Genomic DNA, 18118 nt, shown 5'->3' with positions numbered 1-18118 from the left:
AATATATCTGCCTTTCTAGAACAAGTTCCCCAACCCAGGCTTACTCCTGGGATTCAGCAACGGCCTTCTAGACCCATTGAATTAGATGAAGTTTTTCAAGCGATTCAGGCCCTGTCTACTGCTAAGGCACCAGGGCCAGATGGCTTTACTAACAAATTTTATAAGGTATTTGGTAGGCTTTTGGCCCTGTTGCTCTTGCGGGTCTTTAATTCCTTTTTTTTTCCTTTTTCAATTCTTTTATTATTAATTATAACACAATATACACAATCTGAATGCCAACATCAAGCAATACACATATAATTAGCAATTCACACTGTTCCCACCCCTTCCTTCCCCACCTTCCCCCCCCAAAAAAGTTATCATTTATTCTAGTAGCTTGAGCTCTCTTGGTGGCCCCAATGGGTCACTACTACCCCCACATCCCTCCCCCATATTACTAACCATGACCCATCAATTTCTTATAGGGAGCCCACACAGCTAAGAATGAGCCTATCTGGTCACACTTAATGGCTGTTAATTTTGACATTAAATAAAGATAGTCCAATTTTACCATCAGCTAGTCCTTGCTGGGGACTTCAGGTTTCCTCCAAGCCGCTGCTAGACACAGCCTTGCCGCAGTGACCACCATATGAGTCATAAAGAAGAGCCATTAAGCAAAAAAAAAAAAAAAAAAAAGAGCAGAAGGCTCACTTTCTGCTCCCAACAGATGACCTAGGAAACGTGACATCTCCCAGTATCTCCGAACTTTAGGGCAAGTCCACCAGATATGACCAAAGGTTCCCTCCGATCCACACTCTCTCCAGCAGAGAGACCAGTGCCAGAGCCAAAAATCCTTTTCAGACGTGCTGGGGTGTAGTACCACTGAAAAAGCATCTTATAACTATGTTCTATATAGCTAGAAGCAATGGTAACTTTGGTAATCTTGTGTAAATAATTTGCCACTGTGAGTCAGATAGAGGCACTCCCAGCAGATCCTCCCAGCTATGTTCATACTTTTGGGTGATTGGTTTGCTATACAACAGTGCTTTATATAGTCTAGAAATTAACCCTTTCCCCACTCCCAATTTAAAGAGTTTCAGTATGGCCTGGTCTCCCTGTCACCAATCAGGCAGTACCTTTTTATAAATAAAATTCATAGTTGACAGTATGGGAAGTAATCTGCTTCAGTAAGCTCATATCATTCTCTCAAAACCTCAAAGGGGATGAAGCTGTTTTGTACTAGCTGTTTTTGTACTAGTCCAAAACTAGCTGTTTTGGACTCCCATCTTTTATACACTTCCGAGAGAGTTGATGCTAAGAACCCGGATGAATCTATGATGGGAGTCCATATTCACCCTTGAACACTGTTGCTCTCAGGGCCGTGCCAAGGGTCTCTGGTGCACCCCTGCAGACTATCAGTTGGTACCCCCCCCCCCCCGTCTCGCTTCTTCATTAGATGTTTCTCCATTGCTACCTGTCTTTCCTTTAGACTGAAAACTACAGGCACAGCCAGACCTGACAAAAGGGTCTACCACACCCTTCAATGTCAAGCATATACTAGAAAACTGTAAATTAGCTTACACAGGAAAGCAGTTTAAACAAATAAACACAATTCCTGCTGTTTCCTAACACTGCTCTCCAGAGAAAGCACTGCCTTTATAAAGAGGCTTTTCAGTGGGACTTAGCCTATTAAAAACTATTAGCATAATTAGGAATGGCCAGCCCTTGTAACTGCAGAGACCTAAGCTTTGATTATGCATGTTCCTGTCTTTGTTACAGTGGGGGGGGGGGGGGCCTCTTCATCTCATTTACACAGTCTGACCTCCCTGGCTCACTGGGAGCCCAGTCTCTTGGAGACTGCTATACATTGCAAAATAAGATAGCAGATGTAAATTCTCAAAGTGGACATATTCCAAACACTAAAATGAAAATAAAACGATTTTTTTCTACCTTTGTTGGCTGGTGACTTTCTTTTTCTGATCATGCTGGCCCAGTATCTGATTCTGTTGCTGGTATCTGTCCTCTTAACTCTGTTTCCAGGGCTTCCTTTCCACTGTATGTATCCCTCATTGATAAGTCTCTGACTCTAAAGTTTTAGCAATTTCATTAAAGCAAAATGTATTTTCAAATATCACAAACTCTCCCTATCCAAGCAGAATGTTTTATATAAAAACAAACACACAAAAAAAGCAATCAGATTTTTACTTACCAGCTATTCTACACTATACGTCAGCTAAACTTCCACTTTGAACCTCAGCCAATTAAATGGATTTTAGCTGTAGCTATGATAATTATGTACACATCATTGCAGTCATGTCCTCCTCTCAGTGTACATGCTCAAAAAAACAAAAACTTTGAACCACTTACAGATAACAATTACACTATTTATTTTTTATTTCTCCCAAGTCTCACTTGCACACCTGCCTCCAAACCTGTTCTCTTTAATTTGAATGTTGTTCCAGCTCACCCTGAATGAAAGTTGTTCACACACCAAAGCCATAAATAGCTGCTGGTTGTACTCTTTGAAGCAGCTTTAGCAGAGCAGCGTGTCTGTCTCAGCACTGCTGGGCTACCTTCACTTCCTGATGCGGGAAGGGCAGGGGAGAGAGGAGAATCACAACTTCAGGTAAAAGATTTTGCAAGTGAGTGGCGCCCTCTAGAGGTCGGCGCCCCCCTGCGTTGCTACCTCGCTTACCGTGTCGGCACGGCCCTGGTTGCTCTCCACCAACTTTCATGTTTGAGAGTCCATATTCACCCTTGAACACTGTTGCTGTGTAGAATTTTTGAAGTAGTAGTGATTATATTCTACAAATTCCAGAGATTGCAGTATAACCCCCCCCCCCCCACACACACACACACACACATTGTTTTGGAAACAGCCTCCGTCTCGTATCATACCATTCCGCTAACACTCAGGCCATACTATAGGGTGCTAAGTCCATCTATGTATGTAACTGTGATAATGAAAGCCAAGGTAGATAGGTCAACTGCATCTTACCCGCCACAGCTTGTTCCAATTGTACCCAGCATTTCGAAGGGGATATCATCCAATCAAAAAGAGCAGTCAGCTGTGCAGCTCGATAATACTGAGCAAAATTGGGAACCCCCATTCCTCCCTGTTCCTGCTCAGCATGCATTTGAGCCTGACATACTTGCGGAGGCTTATGCTGCCATATATAATGAAATACTTTGCGTTGAAGCTTAAGTAGAAATCCTTTAGGAGTGCACAATGGGAGACATGCAAAAAGATACAAAAATCTCGGGAGCACATTCATTTTTACCGCACTGATACGACCTACCCATGAAACTCCCAGTCCCTCCCACTGGTTGTGATCATCCATCACTTTAGAGAGCAAAGGGGGATAATTTAAATCATAAAGCTGATCCAGATCTGCTGGGATATGAACCCCTAAATAGCGGATAGATCAGTGTGCCCACCTATAATGAAAGAGGGTACGCAATTTTGACAACTGAGGTTCCCCCACTGTGAGGTTAGGCAGCTCAGATTTTGAGACATTAACTGTAAATCCTGATAAACCTACATACCGTCACAGCGTATGTTGAACTGCTGCTAGGGAGTGAAGAGGTTCCGTTAGAACAAAGAGTATATCATCTGCGTAAAGCATAATTTTATGTTCTTGATTACCTACCCGAATCCCCACAATATCTTTATATTCGGGGGTCTTTAATTCCTTTAATGAGGGCCAGATGCTTCCGGAGACATGGAATTTTGCAACCATCACAGTTATACCCAAACCAGTTAAAGATCCTCAGCTGTGTGGATCTTACCGCACAATCTCTCTCTTGGGTGTGGATTACAAGATTTTTACTAAAATATTGGCTATGCGCTTATCTCCCTCTGTTGATTCATGAAGATCAGGTGGGTTTCATCCATGGTCGTCAAACATTTGATAATATACGACGCGCCCTGCACCTTCTATATTACGCTGAGACTGCAAAGGTACCTTTATGTTTATTATCACATGATGCAGAAAAGGTGTTTGATAGGGTACATTGGCCTTTTATGTTTGCGGCTCTGGAGAGAGTTGGTATAACAGGTTCCTTTCTCCATTGGCTTCATGTTATCTATGCAGCTCCTTGTGCTTCAGTTCATATTAATGGCCAGAGGTCTCCTTTGTTCCCTCTGTCTCAGGGTATGAGGTGGGTTGCGCCCTATCCCTTCTTCTTTTTGCATTGGTGGTTGAACCCTTGGTAATCTATATCCGTATGCACCCAGAGATTCAGGGGTTAAGAAGAGGGGGGATTGAGACTTGAATTTTGTTGTTTGCTGATGACATATTGCTGACTCTTGCTGATCTCAGTGTTTCTTTTTCAGTATTAACCTCGGTCCTATATGATTATGGTCAGGTTTCAGGCTTTAAAATTAATATGAACAAGTCAGAAGCTTTGAATGTGACTATTCCTGATGACCAAGTAGCTAGATTAAAGGTTAGTTTTCCTTTTAACTAGGCGTCCAGAGGTATACGGTATCTTGGAGTTCATTTGACAAAAAGGTTTAAGGATTTTTATGAGGCAAACTTTCCAGGAAGCTCCATGAGCTTCTCCTGGAACTTGAGCGATGGGAGGACTTGACAATCTCTTGGTTGGACCGGATTGAAGCGACTAAGATGATACTACTTCCTAAGTTGCTTTATCTGTTTATGGCAATTCCCATTTCCTTGCCTGAGAAATTTTTTCGGGGCCTGAGACATAGAGTTTTCTCATTTATTTGGAAGCGAAGGCCGCCCTGAGTGAGAAGGGAGGTGATGTATCAACTGCGAGCACATGGGGGGATGGGTGTCCCTTCTTTTTTGGCCTATTATGCTGGCGGAATGGCTGCAGGGGGTGGGTAAATTGTGGAAATCCCTCAAACAAACATGGCTGGATCCATATCCACTGGCAGCAGTTCCTTGACTGCCCGACAAACTTTTAGGGAGGCTTGCTCGGGAGACTCCACCGCTACTTCAGAGGCCCCTATTAGTTTGGAGGGAAATTCGGAGGAAGTTCTTCCAGGGTCGTATATATTATCTACATATGCTCATTCGATTCCCCCCCCCCCCCCCACCCCAGTTTGCCCAAGGGACTGTGGCCTCTGGGTACGGTTCATGGGAAAAACTGGGTTTGCATGAGTTGGGGCAGGTTTGGGAAGTGGGGTATTTTGTTTCGTTTGAAGATATCCATGAGGAATATGGGATCCCTATCTCTCAGACTTTTCAATACCACCAAGTGCGGGATTTTATTTCTAGGAAGGCTAGAGGGGATTTGAGTTAGCAGAAACGAATTTGGAGAGGGCGATGATGAGGGGGGAAGAGGAGGAATTTCCAGATTGTATAGGGCTCTCCTCTCCCATAGTAAACCTGCCATGCATTATTTGCTGAAATGGGAGCGGGCTTTGGGTCATTGCTTAAAGTATCTATATCTAGTTCCTTAATGGAAAATGGGTACAAGATCCTGCATGGCTCGTACTATACTCCCAAGCGGCTGGCTAAAATGTTCCATTTGGAGTCAGTTTTATGCTGGCATCAGTATGGTATGATGGAGATATGTATCACATATAGTGGGCTTGTCCCCGCACCCAGGAGTATTGGACTAATGTTTTGAAGTTTGTTTACAGCGTCACTAAGCTCACATACCCTATGAGGATGGACCACTGTCTCCTGCATGTTAAACTGGTGGGGGTGAAGACCCATGTCCATCATTTGATTACTTATGGCGAAAGTGCAAGTGGAAGAACAAATGGCTAGAAATGTAAGGAGGGGCGACAAAAATTTCTTCAGGGAATTGTGAGACTGAAAAATGCTGCGAACCGCTATGTAGATAATGATGAAGAAAAAGCAAATTTGCTAAACAGATACTTTTGTTCTGTTTTCACAGAAGAAATTCCTGGAGAAGGACCACGATTGACTGGCAAAAGTACATATGAGAATGGAGCGGATATAGCACCATTCACAGAAGAAGTTGTATGAACAACTTGAAAATCTAAAGGTGGACAAAGCCATGGGACCGGACGGGATCCACCCCAGGATATTGAGGGAGCTCAGAGAGGTTCTGGGGGTCCTCTTAAAGATTTGTTTAATAAATCCTTGGAGACAGGAGAGGTTCTGTGGAATTGGAGAACAGCAGATGTGGTCCCTCTTCACAAAAGTGGTGATAGGGAAGAAGCTGGAAACTACATGCCGGTAAGCCTCACTTCGGTTATTGGAAAAGTAATGGAAGTGATGCTGAAGGAAAGGATAGTGAATTTCCTGGAAGCCAATAAGTTGCAAGATCCGAGACAACATGGTTTTACCAAAGGTAAATCGTGCCAAACGAATCTCATTGAATTCTTTGACTGGGTGACCGGAAAACTGAATCATGGACGTGCTATAGACGTAATCTACTTAGATTTCAGCAAAGCTTTTGACACGGTTCCCCACAGGAGGCTCTTGAATAAACTTGACAGGCTGAAGATAGGACCCGACGTGGTGAACTTGATTAGGAACTGGTTGACGGACTGACGCCAGAGGGTGGTGGTGAATGGAATTCGATCGGATGAGGGAAAGGTGAGTAGTGGAGTGCCTCAGGGATCGGTGCTGGGGCCGATTCTGTTCAATATATTTGTGAGTGACATTGCCGAAGGGTTAGAAGGTAAAGTTTGCCTTTTTGCGGATGATACCAAGATTTGTAACAGAGTGGACACCCGGGGGGAGTGGAAAACATGAAAAAGGATCTGCAGAAGCTAGAAGAATGGTCTAAGGTTTGTCAATTAAAATTCAATGTGAAGAAATGCACTTAGGGAGTAGAAATCCACGGGAGACATATGTGTTAGGCGGTGAGAGTCTGATATGTACAGATAGGGAGAGGGATCTTGGGGTGATAGTACCTGAGGATCTGAAGGCGACGAAACAGTGTGACAAGGCGGTGGCCGTAGCCAGAAGATTGCTAGGCTGTATAGAGAGAGGTATCAGCAGAAGAAAGGAGGTGTTAATGGCCCTGTATAAGTCGTTGGTGAGGCCCCACCTGGAGTATTGTGTTCAGTTTTGGAGGCCATATCTTGCTAAGGATGTAAAAAGAATTCAAGCGGTGCAAAGAAAAGCTACAAAAATGGTATGGGATTTGTGTTACAAGACGTATGAGGAGAGACTTGCTGACCTGAACATGTGTACCCTGGAGGAAAGGAGAAACGGGTGATATGATACAGACGTTCAAATATTTGAAAGGTATTAATCTGCAAACGAACCTTTTCCGGAGACGGGAAGGCGGTAGAACTAGAGGACATGAAATGAGATTGAAGGGGGGCAGACTCAAGAAAAATGTCAGGAAGTCATGGAGAGAGTGGTTGATACTTGGAATGCCCTCCCGTGGGAGGTGGTTGATACTTGGAATGCCCTCCCATGGGAGGTGGTGGAGATGAAAACGGTAACGGAATTAAAAAATGAATGGAATAAACATAAAGGAATCCTGCTCAGAATGAATGGATCCTCAGAAGCTTAGCGGAGATTGGGTGGCAGCGTCGGTGGTGGGAGGCGGGGCTAGTGGTTGGGAGGCAGGGCTAGTGCTGGGCAGACTTCTACGGTCTGTGCCCTGAAAATGGTAGATACAAATCAAAGTCAGGTATACACATAAAGTAGCACATATGAGTTTATCTTGTTGGGAAGACTGGATGGAACGTACAGGTCTTTCTCTGTCGTCATCTACTATGCTACTATGTTACTATGTTATGTGTTTGTAGCCAGCAACTTGGTGCTTGCTGCGGCTTGGAAACAGACAGCATTGCCTGGTCTCTCAGTGATACTGCGCAAGTTGGACTACATCCATCTGATGCCTAAATTAACAGCCTTACGAACTGGTCGAGTACTATTGTACCATAATATTTGGGACCCATATGTGAAATGGTCTGCCTGCCCGGACTCTTCCCTGCTTGTCCTATAGAGGCAGCAGAGTATGGGGGGTGGGGGTTTCAGGGGGGGGAGGGGGAGATGGTTAAATAGGGGGGATTAGAGAATACCTGTACAGCTTTCCAGTAGGGTGATATCTGTTGTAATATTTTTTACTGTGTTTGTGGCTGATGCTGTACCCAAACTGGTTACTTATTGCTGTGATTTGCAGAATTCTTTAATAAAAGCTATTATTAAAAACAAAAAAAAAGATAATGTAAACATTGAATGCATTGATTGATTGTTGGATGGCTGATCACATCTTTATTGGAATGTTCAATAAAAACTGTTTTAAAGTAGATGTGGCAAATAAATAGTTGTATGGACTTCTAGAAGTATGCTTATCAACAAGAATACACAGACTTTTACACGAACCACCCACTGGCTTTCCTGGGTAGAGGAGGCAATTATGATGTACATGTACTTTATAAAATACCTGTATATACATAAAGGGCAATTCTATAAACTAGATGCCCACATTTATGCATCCCTTGCGCATATAAAGTTATAGAATACTAGTACTTATGTGTGTAAATGTATACTTAGTCAAAAGTGCGAGCAGGGGGCCTAAGCGCTATTCTGTAACAACGCACATATGTAGCATAGTGAATAAATGCATGGGGCACACACAGGGATGGAGCATGGGTGGACTATGGGTAGGGGGCTCGTAGTTACATCTAAAACTTACAGAATATTGTAAGACACGGACATCTCTGCCACATTTACATGAGGTCTATGGCTGGCATAATTGTGGGCACGAAAATGTTAGGGGCATCAATACTGGGTTATGCTAGTATTCTATAAAATAGCACCTAGGTACCCAGCTGCTGTTACACAACAGGCTCCTACCACACATCCTTGGGGCACCCAATGGAGGTGCTGTAGGGGGTCCAGTTGTAGAATTGCCCCATGCACACATTTATACCTGCATCAGAACAGATAAGGGGTCCTTTTAACAATTTGCAGTAAAAAGGGTCCTGTGGTAGCAGCGGGTCCAATTTTTGCCATGCGCCAGGGCCCTTTATACCGCAGCAAGTAAAAAGCCCCTTAAAAAAAAAAAAAAGATATAGCCATGCTGTAAGATTATTCTTACCATGTGGCCATGCGGAGGGGGGGGCGCACTTATTGCCATCCATTAAAGTGGTGGTAAGAACTCCAACGGTAATGTGCTGGTAACCAGGCAGTGCCGCCAGGTTAGCACCGTGCTAGAAATTACAGATTTTCTGTAGCACTAGAAGGTAAAATTATGTATAATCATACCTGATAATTTTCTTTCCATTAATCATAGCTGATCAATCCATAGACTGGTGGGTTGTGTCCATCTACCAGCAGGTGGAGATAGAGAGCAAACTTTTGCCTCCCTATATGTGGTCATGTGCTGCCGGAAACTCCTCAGTATGTCGATATCAAAGCTCCATCCGCAGGACTCAGCACTTAGAGAATTACACCCACGAAGGGACACTCTGCCCAGCTCACCACCGCCGAAACGGGGGAGGGGAATTAACCCAGCTCATCCCCACACAAGTGGGGGAGGGGAATCCGTCCAGCTCATCCCCGCGGAGCGGGGGAGGGACACCACACCCGCCGATGCGGGGGGATCTGGCTTATCCTGCAACCGCAACCGCGGGAGGAGCTGACTGACCCTAACACCACCGAAGCGGGAGGGGTACAAAGCTGCCCTACAGCCGCACGAAGCGGGAGGGAGTGCCGGCAGAATTTATGTCTCAATCCAGCCCCGTAAAACGGAGGGGAGAGGAATGCAGCAGCTCACTGTAACACAAACTCGTCTCAACTCTTGAAGAATCCAAGTGAAAGAACTTGAACACGAAGTCTTTCTGAAATAACTGAAGACTAAACTTGAACCTGAAATGCAACCAGAATAAAAACAGAACAGATATCTGGGAGGGGCTATGGATTGATCAGCTATGATTAATGGAAAGAAAATTATCAGGTATGATTATACATAATTTTACCTTCCATATCATCAAGCTGATCAATCCATAGACTGGTGGGATGTACCGAAGCAGTACTCACCCAGGGCGGGACATTGAAATCCCTGACCTCAACACTGAAGCTCCAAACCGGGCCTCCGCCCGTGCAGCCACAGTCAAACGGTAATGCTTGGAGAATGTATGAGCCGAAGCCCAAGTTGCCGCCTTGCATATCTCTTCCAAGGAGACGGATCCGGCCTCTGCCATCGAGGCCGCCTGAGCTCTCGTGGAGTGAGCCTTCAGCTGGATAGGCGGCACCTTCCCCGCGGCCACATAAGCCGCTGCAATGGCTTCCTTGACCCATCTTGCCACTGTAGGCTTAGCAGCCTGCAGACCCTTACGAGGACCTGCAAACAGGACAAACAGATGATCCGATTTCCGGAAATCATTGGTCACTTCCAAGTATCTGAAGATGACTCGTCTCACATCCAGATATTTAAGAGCAGAGTACTCCTCTGGGTAGTCCTCCCTACGAAAGGAAGGGAGACAGAGCTGCTGATTCACATGGAAGCGAGAAACAATCTTGGGCAGGAAGGAAGGCACTGTGCGAATAGTCACTCCTGCCTCAGTGAACTGCAGAAAAGGCTCTCGACATGAGAGCGCCTGGAGCTCGGAAACTCTTCTGGCTGTAGTGATAGCCACCAAAAAGACTGCTTTCAACGTCAGGTCTTTCAGAGATGCCCTCGACAAGGGTTCAAAAGGCGGCTTCTGCAATGCTCTTAGCACCAGGTTGAGATTCCACGCAGGCACCACTGAGTGCAGAGGAGGGCGCAGGTGATTAACTCCCTTGAGAAAGCGCACCACATCTGGCTGCGAAGCCAGGGAAGCACCCTTCAGGCGGCCCCTGAAGCAAGCCAGAGCCGCTACCTGGACTTTAAGGGAACTGAGCGACAGGCCTTTCTCCAGACCTTCTTGCAGGAACGCCAACACTGAAGAAATTGGAGCAGTGAAGGGAGAAAGTGAGCCTGCTTCACACCATGCTGCAAAGATACGCCAAACCCTGGCGTAAGCAGTAGAAGTAGAGCGTTTCCTCGCTCTCAGCATAGTGGCGATGACCTTGTCTGAGAAGCCCTTCTTCCTCAGACGCTGCCGCTCAATAGCCAGGCCGTAAGACCAAAGGGAGAGGGATCCTCCATCACCACGGGACCCTGATGTAACCGGCCCTGCTCCACTGACAGCCGCAGAGGATCGTCGACTGAGAGCCTGATCAAGTCCGCATACCAGGGACGTCTGGGCCAATCCGGACCCACCAGGATTACCCTGCCGGGATGCTTTGCCACCCGGTCTAGCACCCTGCCCAACATGGGCCAGGGCGGGAACACATAGAGGAGCTCTTGTGTCGGCCACTGTTGGAGAAGAGCATCTACTCCCAGGGATCGAGGGTCCCGTCCTCTGCTGAAAAAAGCGCGGCACTTGGCAATTGGCCGATGACGCCATCAGATCTAGGCTCGGCTGGCCCCAGCGCTTCGTGATGTCCAAGAACGCCTGAGCAGATAGTTGCCACTCTCCGGGCTCCAAGGTATGGCGACTGAGAAAGTCCGCCTTGACATTCATGACTCCGGCAATGTGGGCCGCTGAAAGCTGCTCCAGGTTCGCTTCCGCCCACTGGCAAAGACTCATAGCCTCCTTGGCTAGAGGGGCGCTCTTGGTACCTCCCTGGCGGTTGATATAGGCCACAGCCGTGGCATTGTTCGACAGGACCCGTACAGGCTACAACACCAGTACCGGGATGAACTCCAATAACACCAACCGAATGGCTCTGAGTTCCAGGAGGTTGATAGACCACTTGCCTCTGCAGGAGACTAGAGCCCCTGCGCTGTCCTTCCCAAGCAGTGGGCTCCCCAGCCCATCAAAGAGGCGTCTGTCGTGACGACAATCCACTCCGGGGTCACCAGAGGCAATCCTGCAGACAACTTGTCTGTCTGCGTCCACCAGCTCAGCGCCTTGCGCACTGCTGGGTCCACGGGAAGGCGCACAGCATAATCCTCCGACATCAGAGTCCAGCGCAGCAGCAGAGATAGCTGTAGTGGTCTCATATGAGCCCTGGCCCAGGGCACTACTTCCATCGTGGCCGTCATAGAGCCCAACAGCTGCACGTAGTCCCAAGCCCGAATAGGAGAGGCTACTAGGAACTAGTCCACCTGAGCCTGAAGCTTGACAATCCGATTGTCTGGCAGGAACACTCTGCCCACTTGGGTGTCAAATCGAACTCCCAGATACTCCAGGGACTGAGTCGGGCGCAGCTGGCTCTTCTTCCAGTTGATGATCCATCCCAGGGAGCTCACAAGAGCAACTACCCGGTCCATAGCTTTGCCGCACTCTGCATAAGAGGGGGCTCGGATCAACCAGTCGTCCAGATAAGGATGGACTTGTACTCCTTCCTTTAGCAGGAAGGCCGCTATGACCCCCATTACTTTGGAAAAGGTCCGCGGAGCAGTAGCCAACCCGAAAGGGAGGGCTCTGAACTGGAAGTGTCGTCTCAGGACTGTAAAACGCAGAAAGCGTTGGAGAGGAGGCCAGATGGGAATAAGCAGGTACGCTTCCTTGATGTCCAAGGAAGCCAAGAACTCTCCTGCCTTCACTGCCGCTATAACAGAGCGGAGAGTCTCCATGCGAAAGTGCCTCACTTTCCAGGCCCGATTGACCCCTTTGAGGTCGAGGATAGGCCGGACAGAACCTCCTTTCTTTGGAACCACAAAGTAAATGGAGTAACGTCCCTTGCCAATCTGATTTTTTGGCACCGGAACGACCGCACCCAGGCGGATCAGGTTGTCCAAGGTCTGCTGCACTGCCACAGCTTGACCGGAGACTTGCAGGGAGAGAGTACAAACCCGTCTCTTAAGGGTTGGCAGAACTCTAGCTTGTAGCCGTCTCTGATGACTTCCAGCACCCACGCGTCTGAAGTTATAGTGGTCCACTCGCCCAGAAACGAGGACAGCCGTCCTCCAATCTGCACTGGGGCGTGGACCAAGGCCCCGTCATTGGGTACGAGACCCTGGGGGAGGACCGGAGGGAGCACCTCCGGGACGGCGGTCTCTGCGAAAGGAATGCTGCTTGGGGGAGAAAATCCTCTTGAAGGAAGAGGGGGCAGAGGAACCCGACTTGCCCGGGCGGTACCGACGGGCTTCCAGCCACCGTCCTCTGGAGGTACCGGGACGAGTACTAGCCCGAGCCCTGACCTCTGGTAATTTCTTGCCCTTAGACGTGCCGAGATCGGTCACGATTTTGTCCAGCTCGACCCCAAAGAGCAGCTTGCCTTTAAAAGGCAACCTAGCCAGGTGGGATTTAGAGGCGTGGTCAGCAGACCAATGTTTCAGCCAAAGCCACCGCCGCGCAGAGACTGTCTGAGCCATGCCTTTAGCTGAGGCTCTCAAGACATCATACAGCAAGTCTGCCAAATAGGCTAAGCCCGATTCCAGGGCCGGCCAATCAGCCCTCAAGGAAAGATCCGAGGGGGAAGCCCGCTGCACCATAGTCAGGCACGCCCTGGCCACATAGGAGCCGCAAACTGAGGCCTGCAAACTTAAAGCAGCTGCCTCAAAGGACGACCTTAAGGCCGCCTCCAATCTTCTGTCTTGGGCGTCCTTTAGGGCCGTGCCACCTTCCACCGGCAACGCCGTTTTCTTAGTCACCGCAGTGATTAAAGAATCCACAGTAGGCCACAGATAGGCCTCACGTTCACTCACAGCCAAAGGATAGAGGCGGGACATAGCCCTAGCCACTTTAAGGCTCGTTTCCGGGACATCCCATTGAGCCGCAATTAAGGTGTGCATGGCATCATGCACGTGGAAGGATCTAGGCGGGCGCTTCGTCCCCAGCATAATGGCAGAGCCAACAGGGGCTGAGGGAGAGACGTCCTCCGGAGAGGAAATCTTCAAAGTGTCCATGGCCTGTAAAAACAGGTTGGGCAAATCCTCTGGGCTAAAAAGCCGCGCTGCAGAGGGGTAATCCGCTCCATCCGAGCGGGGATCTATCTCCTCCAAGGAATCCGCAAAGGACCGTTGGGAGACCTCAGACACGCTGCCCTCATCTACATCGGAGGAGACAAAGTCCTCCAAGGCCTGGAAATCAACCCGAGGGCGTTTACCTCTGGGAACCTCAACCTCTTTATCAGAAGAGGGAGCAGGGGCAGCGTTTTGCATGAGGAAAGCCTGATGCAGCAGCAAAACAAACTCGGGGGAGAAACCCCCCAGACTGTGCACTTCCGCAGCCTGGGCAACAGCCCTAGACGCACTCTCAACCGGCGCTCGCAATAGCGGGGGAGAGACATGCTGCGCATCCAAAATGGCGTCCGGCGCGAAACTCCGCGAAGGAGCCGCGTGGGAAGAACGGCGCTTAACTTTAGCCGCTTGTGCCGTCGCCCAAATTAAGGGCGTTCATGGCATTAATGTCTCCAACCTCAAGGGCGGCCCACGAAGAAGCCGTCCGAGCCGCGTGGCCGGCCAAGATGGCGGAGGCGAGGAGCGGGGGATGGGCGTTTATGGCGGGAAAAAACCGCCACGCCGGAGGAACGACCGGGACATTCATCGGTCACTAAACTGTCACCCATCAAGGGCGAATCAGGTTGTAAAACCCCCGCATCCCCTCTAGAAGCGCTCCAGCGATCCGGGGAGCGACCCTTTGCGCCCTCGCCCTCCGACGCCATATGCCACGAGGAGAAGAATCGGGGAACCCCCTGCCCGCTATAAAAAGGTAAAATTACCTGCTTGCCGCTCCGAGCTGCAACGAACTGGTGTCCCAGTGAGTAGCTGCAATGAACGTTTAAAGAAACGTTGAATTAAACGCCTTTAAAGACGTTTAAAATTTTTTTTTTTTTTTTTTTTTATTAAACGGAGCCAGCGGGAGGGGGGAGAAAAGGAGGGACCTGGCACCACCAGGTTTGCACTTGCTCAAAAGAGCCCTCAACCCCAGGCCTCAACAAAACCTAAGGATTAGGCTTGGAGGCCTAGCCAGAGCTGCTGCTGTGTGTGACCACCACCTGCTGAGATAGAGAACATACTGGGGAGTTTCCGGCAGCACATGACCACATATAGGGAGGCAAAAGTTTGCTCTCTATCTCCACCTGCTGGTAGATGGACACAACCCACCAGTCTATGGATTGATCAGGTTGATGATATGGAAATAGCGTTTACTCAAAGCAGAACTACCGCCGGCAGTTGTGTTGGGCCGGTGGTAGTTCCGAGCTGCCGCACGGTAGCCCTTTATTTATTTATTTTAGTAAAAGGGCCCTAAGTTTGTGTGAGAACTTTGGGGATTAGTGCAGGAATGTAGCCAGTAAGGAAAACACGACATGTTAGATGTAGAATGAAAACTTTTTCTGTGGTTGCCCCAGAGCTTTGGAACACAATGCCATCAGAGCTCAATTTTTTGATTATACAAGGTTTTGAAAACTGCTTAAAATATGTCTGTTTTCCAATTTGTGATAACGTGGAAATGGGATAGAGAGTTCATGGTAATGTAGGAAAACTGTGCTAGGAGTTAGTGTTATGAATGATATTAGGAAAGGTGGGGATATATATGGAAGATGAGACAGTTTAGTTGTATTTTCTGTTGTCTTTGAAATTTTATTTACTTCATCTTGTTTTGTTACATGTTATAAAAGTGAGTTATAAATCCTAGAAACTAAATGAAATATCAAGATAACAAGTAAGTCACTTATTTTTTATAAAGAAAAATAGATCAGTTATTTTACTTAGGGCTGTTTTTACAAAGCTGCGCTACCGATTGGCAGCCAGATGAATGCAAAGAAGCCCATTCTATTCCCATGGGCTACTTTGCATTCAGCGCACCCTAATTGGTAGCACAGCTTTGTAAAAGGAGCCCTTCTGCAAATTCTATATAGTGCCACTAGAGTTGAGCATTCAAATCTGGGCATATTCTGATTTGCACGCAACACTCAATTGGTTAACAAGCCAATCAGCACTGATAATTGGATGTTAAGCAATTATCGGTACTAATTGGCATTAATTAGAATTTACATGCACTACTCGCTAAATGTATTCTATAAAGTAGTCTGTGTAAATTGTACTGTGCGTATCTCAAAAATGGGTGTGGCCATGGGAGGAGCACAGGCAGGTCGTGGGCATCCCTACAATTTATGCGCAATGCTAACAAACAACCCATTCCATGCCTAAAGTTAGGTGTGGACATTTACACCAGCTTTTCATTGGTGTAAATGGCTGTACCTAAATTTTAGTTTCATGGAAGGCACTATGCACATTCTATAAACCATGCCTGACTTTAGGCACGGTTTATAGAATATGCATAGGTGCATTTTCCATTGGTGCCAATTGTGGCCCATATTACTTTAAGACCATGAATGAGGGATTTTTGCACTGTACTGTTCTAATACTTTAAAAGAAATTCTGCTGTTCACTCACATATCTGACAATACATTACACAACAGAAAAAGAAACATTTCCAGACCTGACATCCACAACTTTGTTGTTCTCATGGTCAAACACATCAAAAGCTTCTGTAATCTTTTTATGTAGTTCTGCTACCAATGCCTCTGCAGAAGAACAAAAGAGAATTATTTTTCTCCAAGGACATTTTTCTAGAAACCACAGACCTGTCAAAAATTCTTTCCCAGTAAGACCATAAAACTATTAAAAATGCACATTTTAAAGGACTGTACTTGAGCTCACTGGAAGAATATACTATTTTTTTTAAAGTCACATTACCGCTATGGGCTTTCAGAGGCATAGATGCCAACATTTCAAAATGATTGGGGGTGTCAAATACAACAGAAATGATCCCTCCCTGAACTTAATGAACTCATTCAATATTGAGAGTGCTCAACACCGACTGGACAGAGCTGGCACCTATGTTCGGCAATACATTGGAGAATTGTGGCTGAAATTGTGGATAGCGGTTGATATTCAGTGGGCCAGCAACTAAATAAAGGCATCAGGATAAGTTTAAGTGGATAGTGGGCCTTAATCACTTAAATCAGATGTTCAATATCCGGGTATCTTTAGGCTAGCTAGTTGTGCAGCCTAAGTTTAACTGCATAGCAATGTAACTGCACCCTGGCATACCTCAAACACCTTCAACATAACTGGATACATTTTGGCCTAGTATCCTGCTTCCAACAATGGCCAATCCAGGTCACAAGTACCTGGCAGAAACCCTCTTAGTAGCAACATTCAATTCTACCAATCCCAGGGCAAGCAGTGGCTTCCCCCATGTCTGTCTCAATAGCAGACTACGGACTTGTACTTTACCATAGCCAAGGGTTGTTATTGCTACATCTTAGCTATAAAAGAAATGGGGAAGAGATAAAATAAAGAAAAACATTCCAGGCGACTGTGAATAAAGGCTCACAGTTTGGACTGAGCTATAAACCCAAAAGAGGTGGGGAAATCCGTTTGTATAGCCTTGCTGAAATAAATTATACAAAAGAAACATTAAATATGCCCGGGATAAGCGGGCAAATAACTTCTAAGCCAAATGAGAGAAGGCTTTTCTCCAGTGAGGCTACTCCTCGTCTTCCTCTGTCCACCCTGCCCCTCAGGGTCCCAGCGGCACAGCGAACTGGACGTCTGATTCCGGGCTTGCCAGACATTGCCGAAACGCCAACCTTACCAGCGCTATCCTTCTCTTGTAGCTCCGCCATCTTGCGTGCTGCTGTTGCTATGGAGACGTGATGCGCACGAGTCTCGTAACCTGGAGACGACAGACAGCGTGCACACCCCCAGCCCAATACTTGCCGTTGCCAAGGCGGTTGAGGAAACCAAGGATTAATAGACAGGAGGTGACGTGACGTCATCAAGTTGAAGCCATTTAGGTTAATTTCTGTTTCCACTCCCCGCGCAGCCGTCATTTCTAGTACACTCAAAACAAAGAAAGCAAACTTACCTGTTGTTGCATCCACGTTGTCGTTCTTTTGTTGGTAGCATTTTCATTTAATTTCACTTATACTTTCAAACATGCCAGCATGTGCAGCATCCGGATGTACACACAGGAAGTATAAGCATGGAATAACTTTCCATAGGTAGATTAGTAATTTATTATAAATCCTAGTCAGTTTGTCATTTGCAGGGGCTGATTATAGGGACACCCTGGCATATGTTCTTGTATTCATGCAGAAATGTTTTTCTCCTGGTAAAAAGCCACTAAAACAGACATCATGTTAGAATCATGTGCTCAACATTCAGAGTTTCTATTTATTTACTTATTTATGGCAATTGATATTGTTTATTTCTACTATTTAAAAGAAAAATATTAAAT

The 18118-nt window shown here is 46.8% G+C and overlaps 1 protein-coding gene across 1 annotated transcript in view; it reads right to left on the bottom strand.

Moving 5' to 3' along the window:
- The window catches only part of EFCAB2 (EF-hand calcium binding domain 2), a 124293-nt gene extending 106700 nt beyond the window's left edge, over nt 1-17593 (bottom strand). The window contains exons 1-2 of the mRNA XM_030199523.1: nt 17474-17593; nt 16313-16397 (exon numbers count right to left, since the gene is read on the bottom strand). Of these exons, the coding sequence (XP_030055383.1) occupies nt 16313-16397; nt 17474-17504 (116 nt within the window). The 5' untranslated portion in view covers nt 17505-17593. The remainder of the gene's footprint in view (nt 1-16312; nt 16398-17473) is intronic.
- Nucleotides 17594-18118: the final 525 nt, after the last annotated feature.

Source organism: Microcaecilia unicolor, chromosome 4, assembly GCF_901765095.1.
Source record: "Microcaecilia unicolor chromosome 4, aMicUni1.1, whole genome shotgun sequence".
NCBI classification, from domain to species: Eukaryota; Metazoa; Chordata; class Amphibia; order Gymnophiona; family Siphonopidae; genus Microcaecilia; species Microcaecilia unicolor.
Note: the sequence above shows the minus strand (reverse complement) of the source record. Positions and strands in the feature narration are given on the sequence as shown.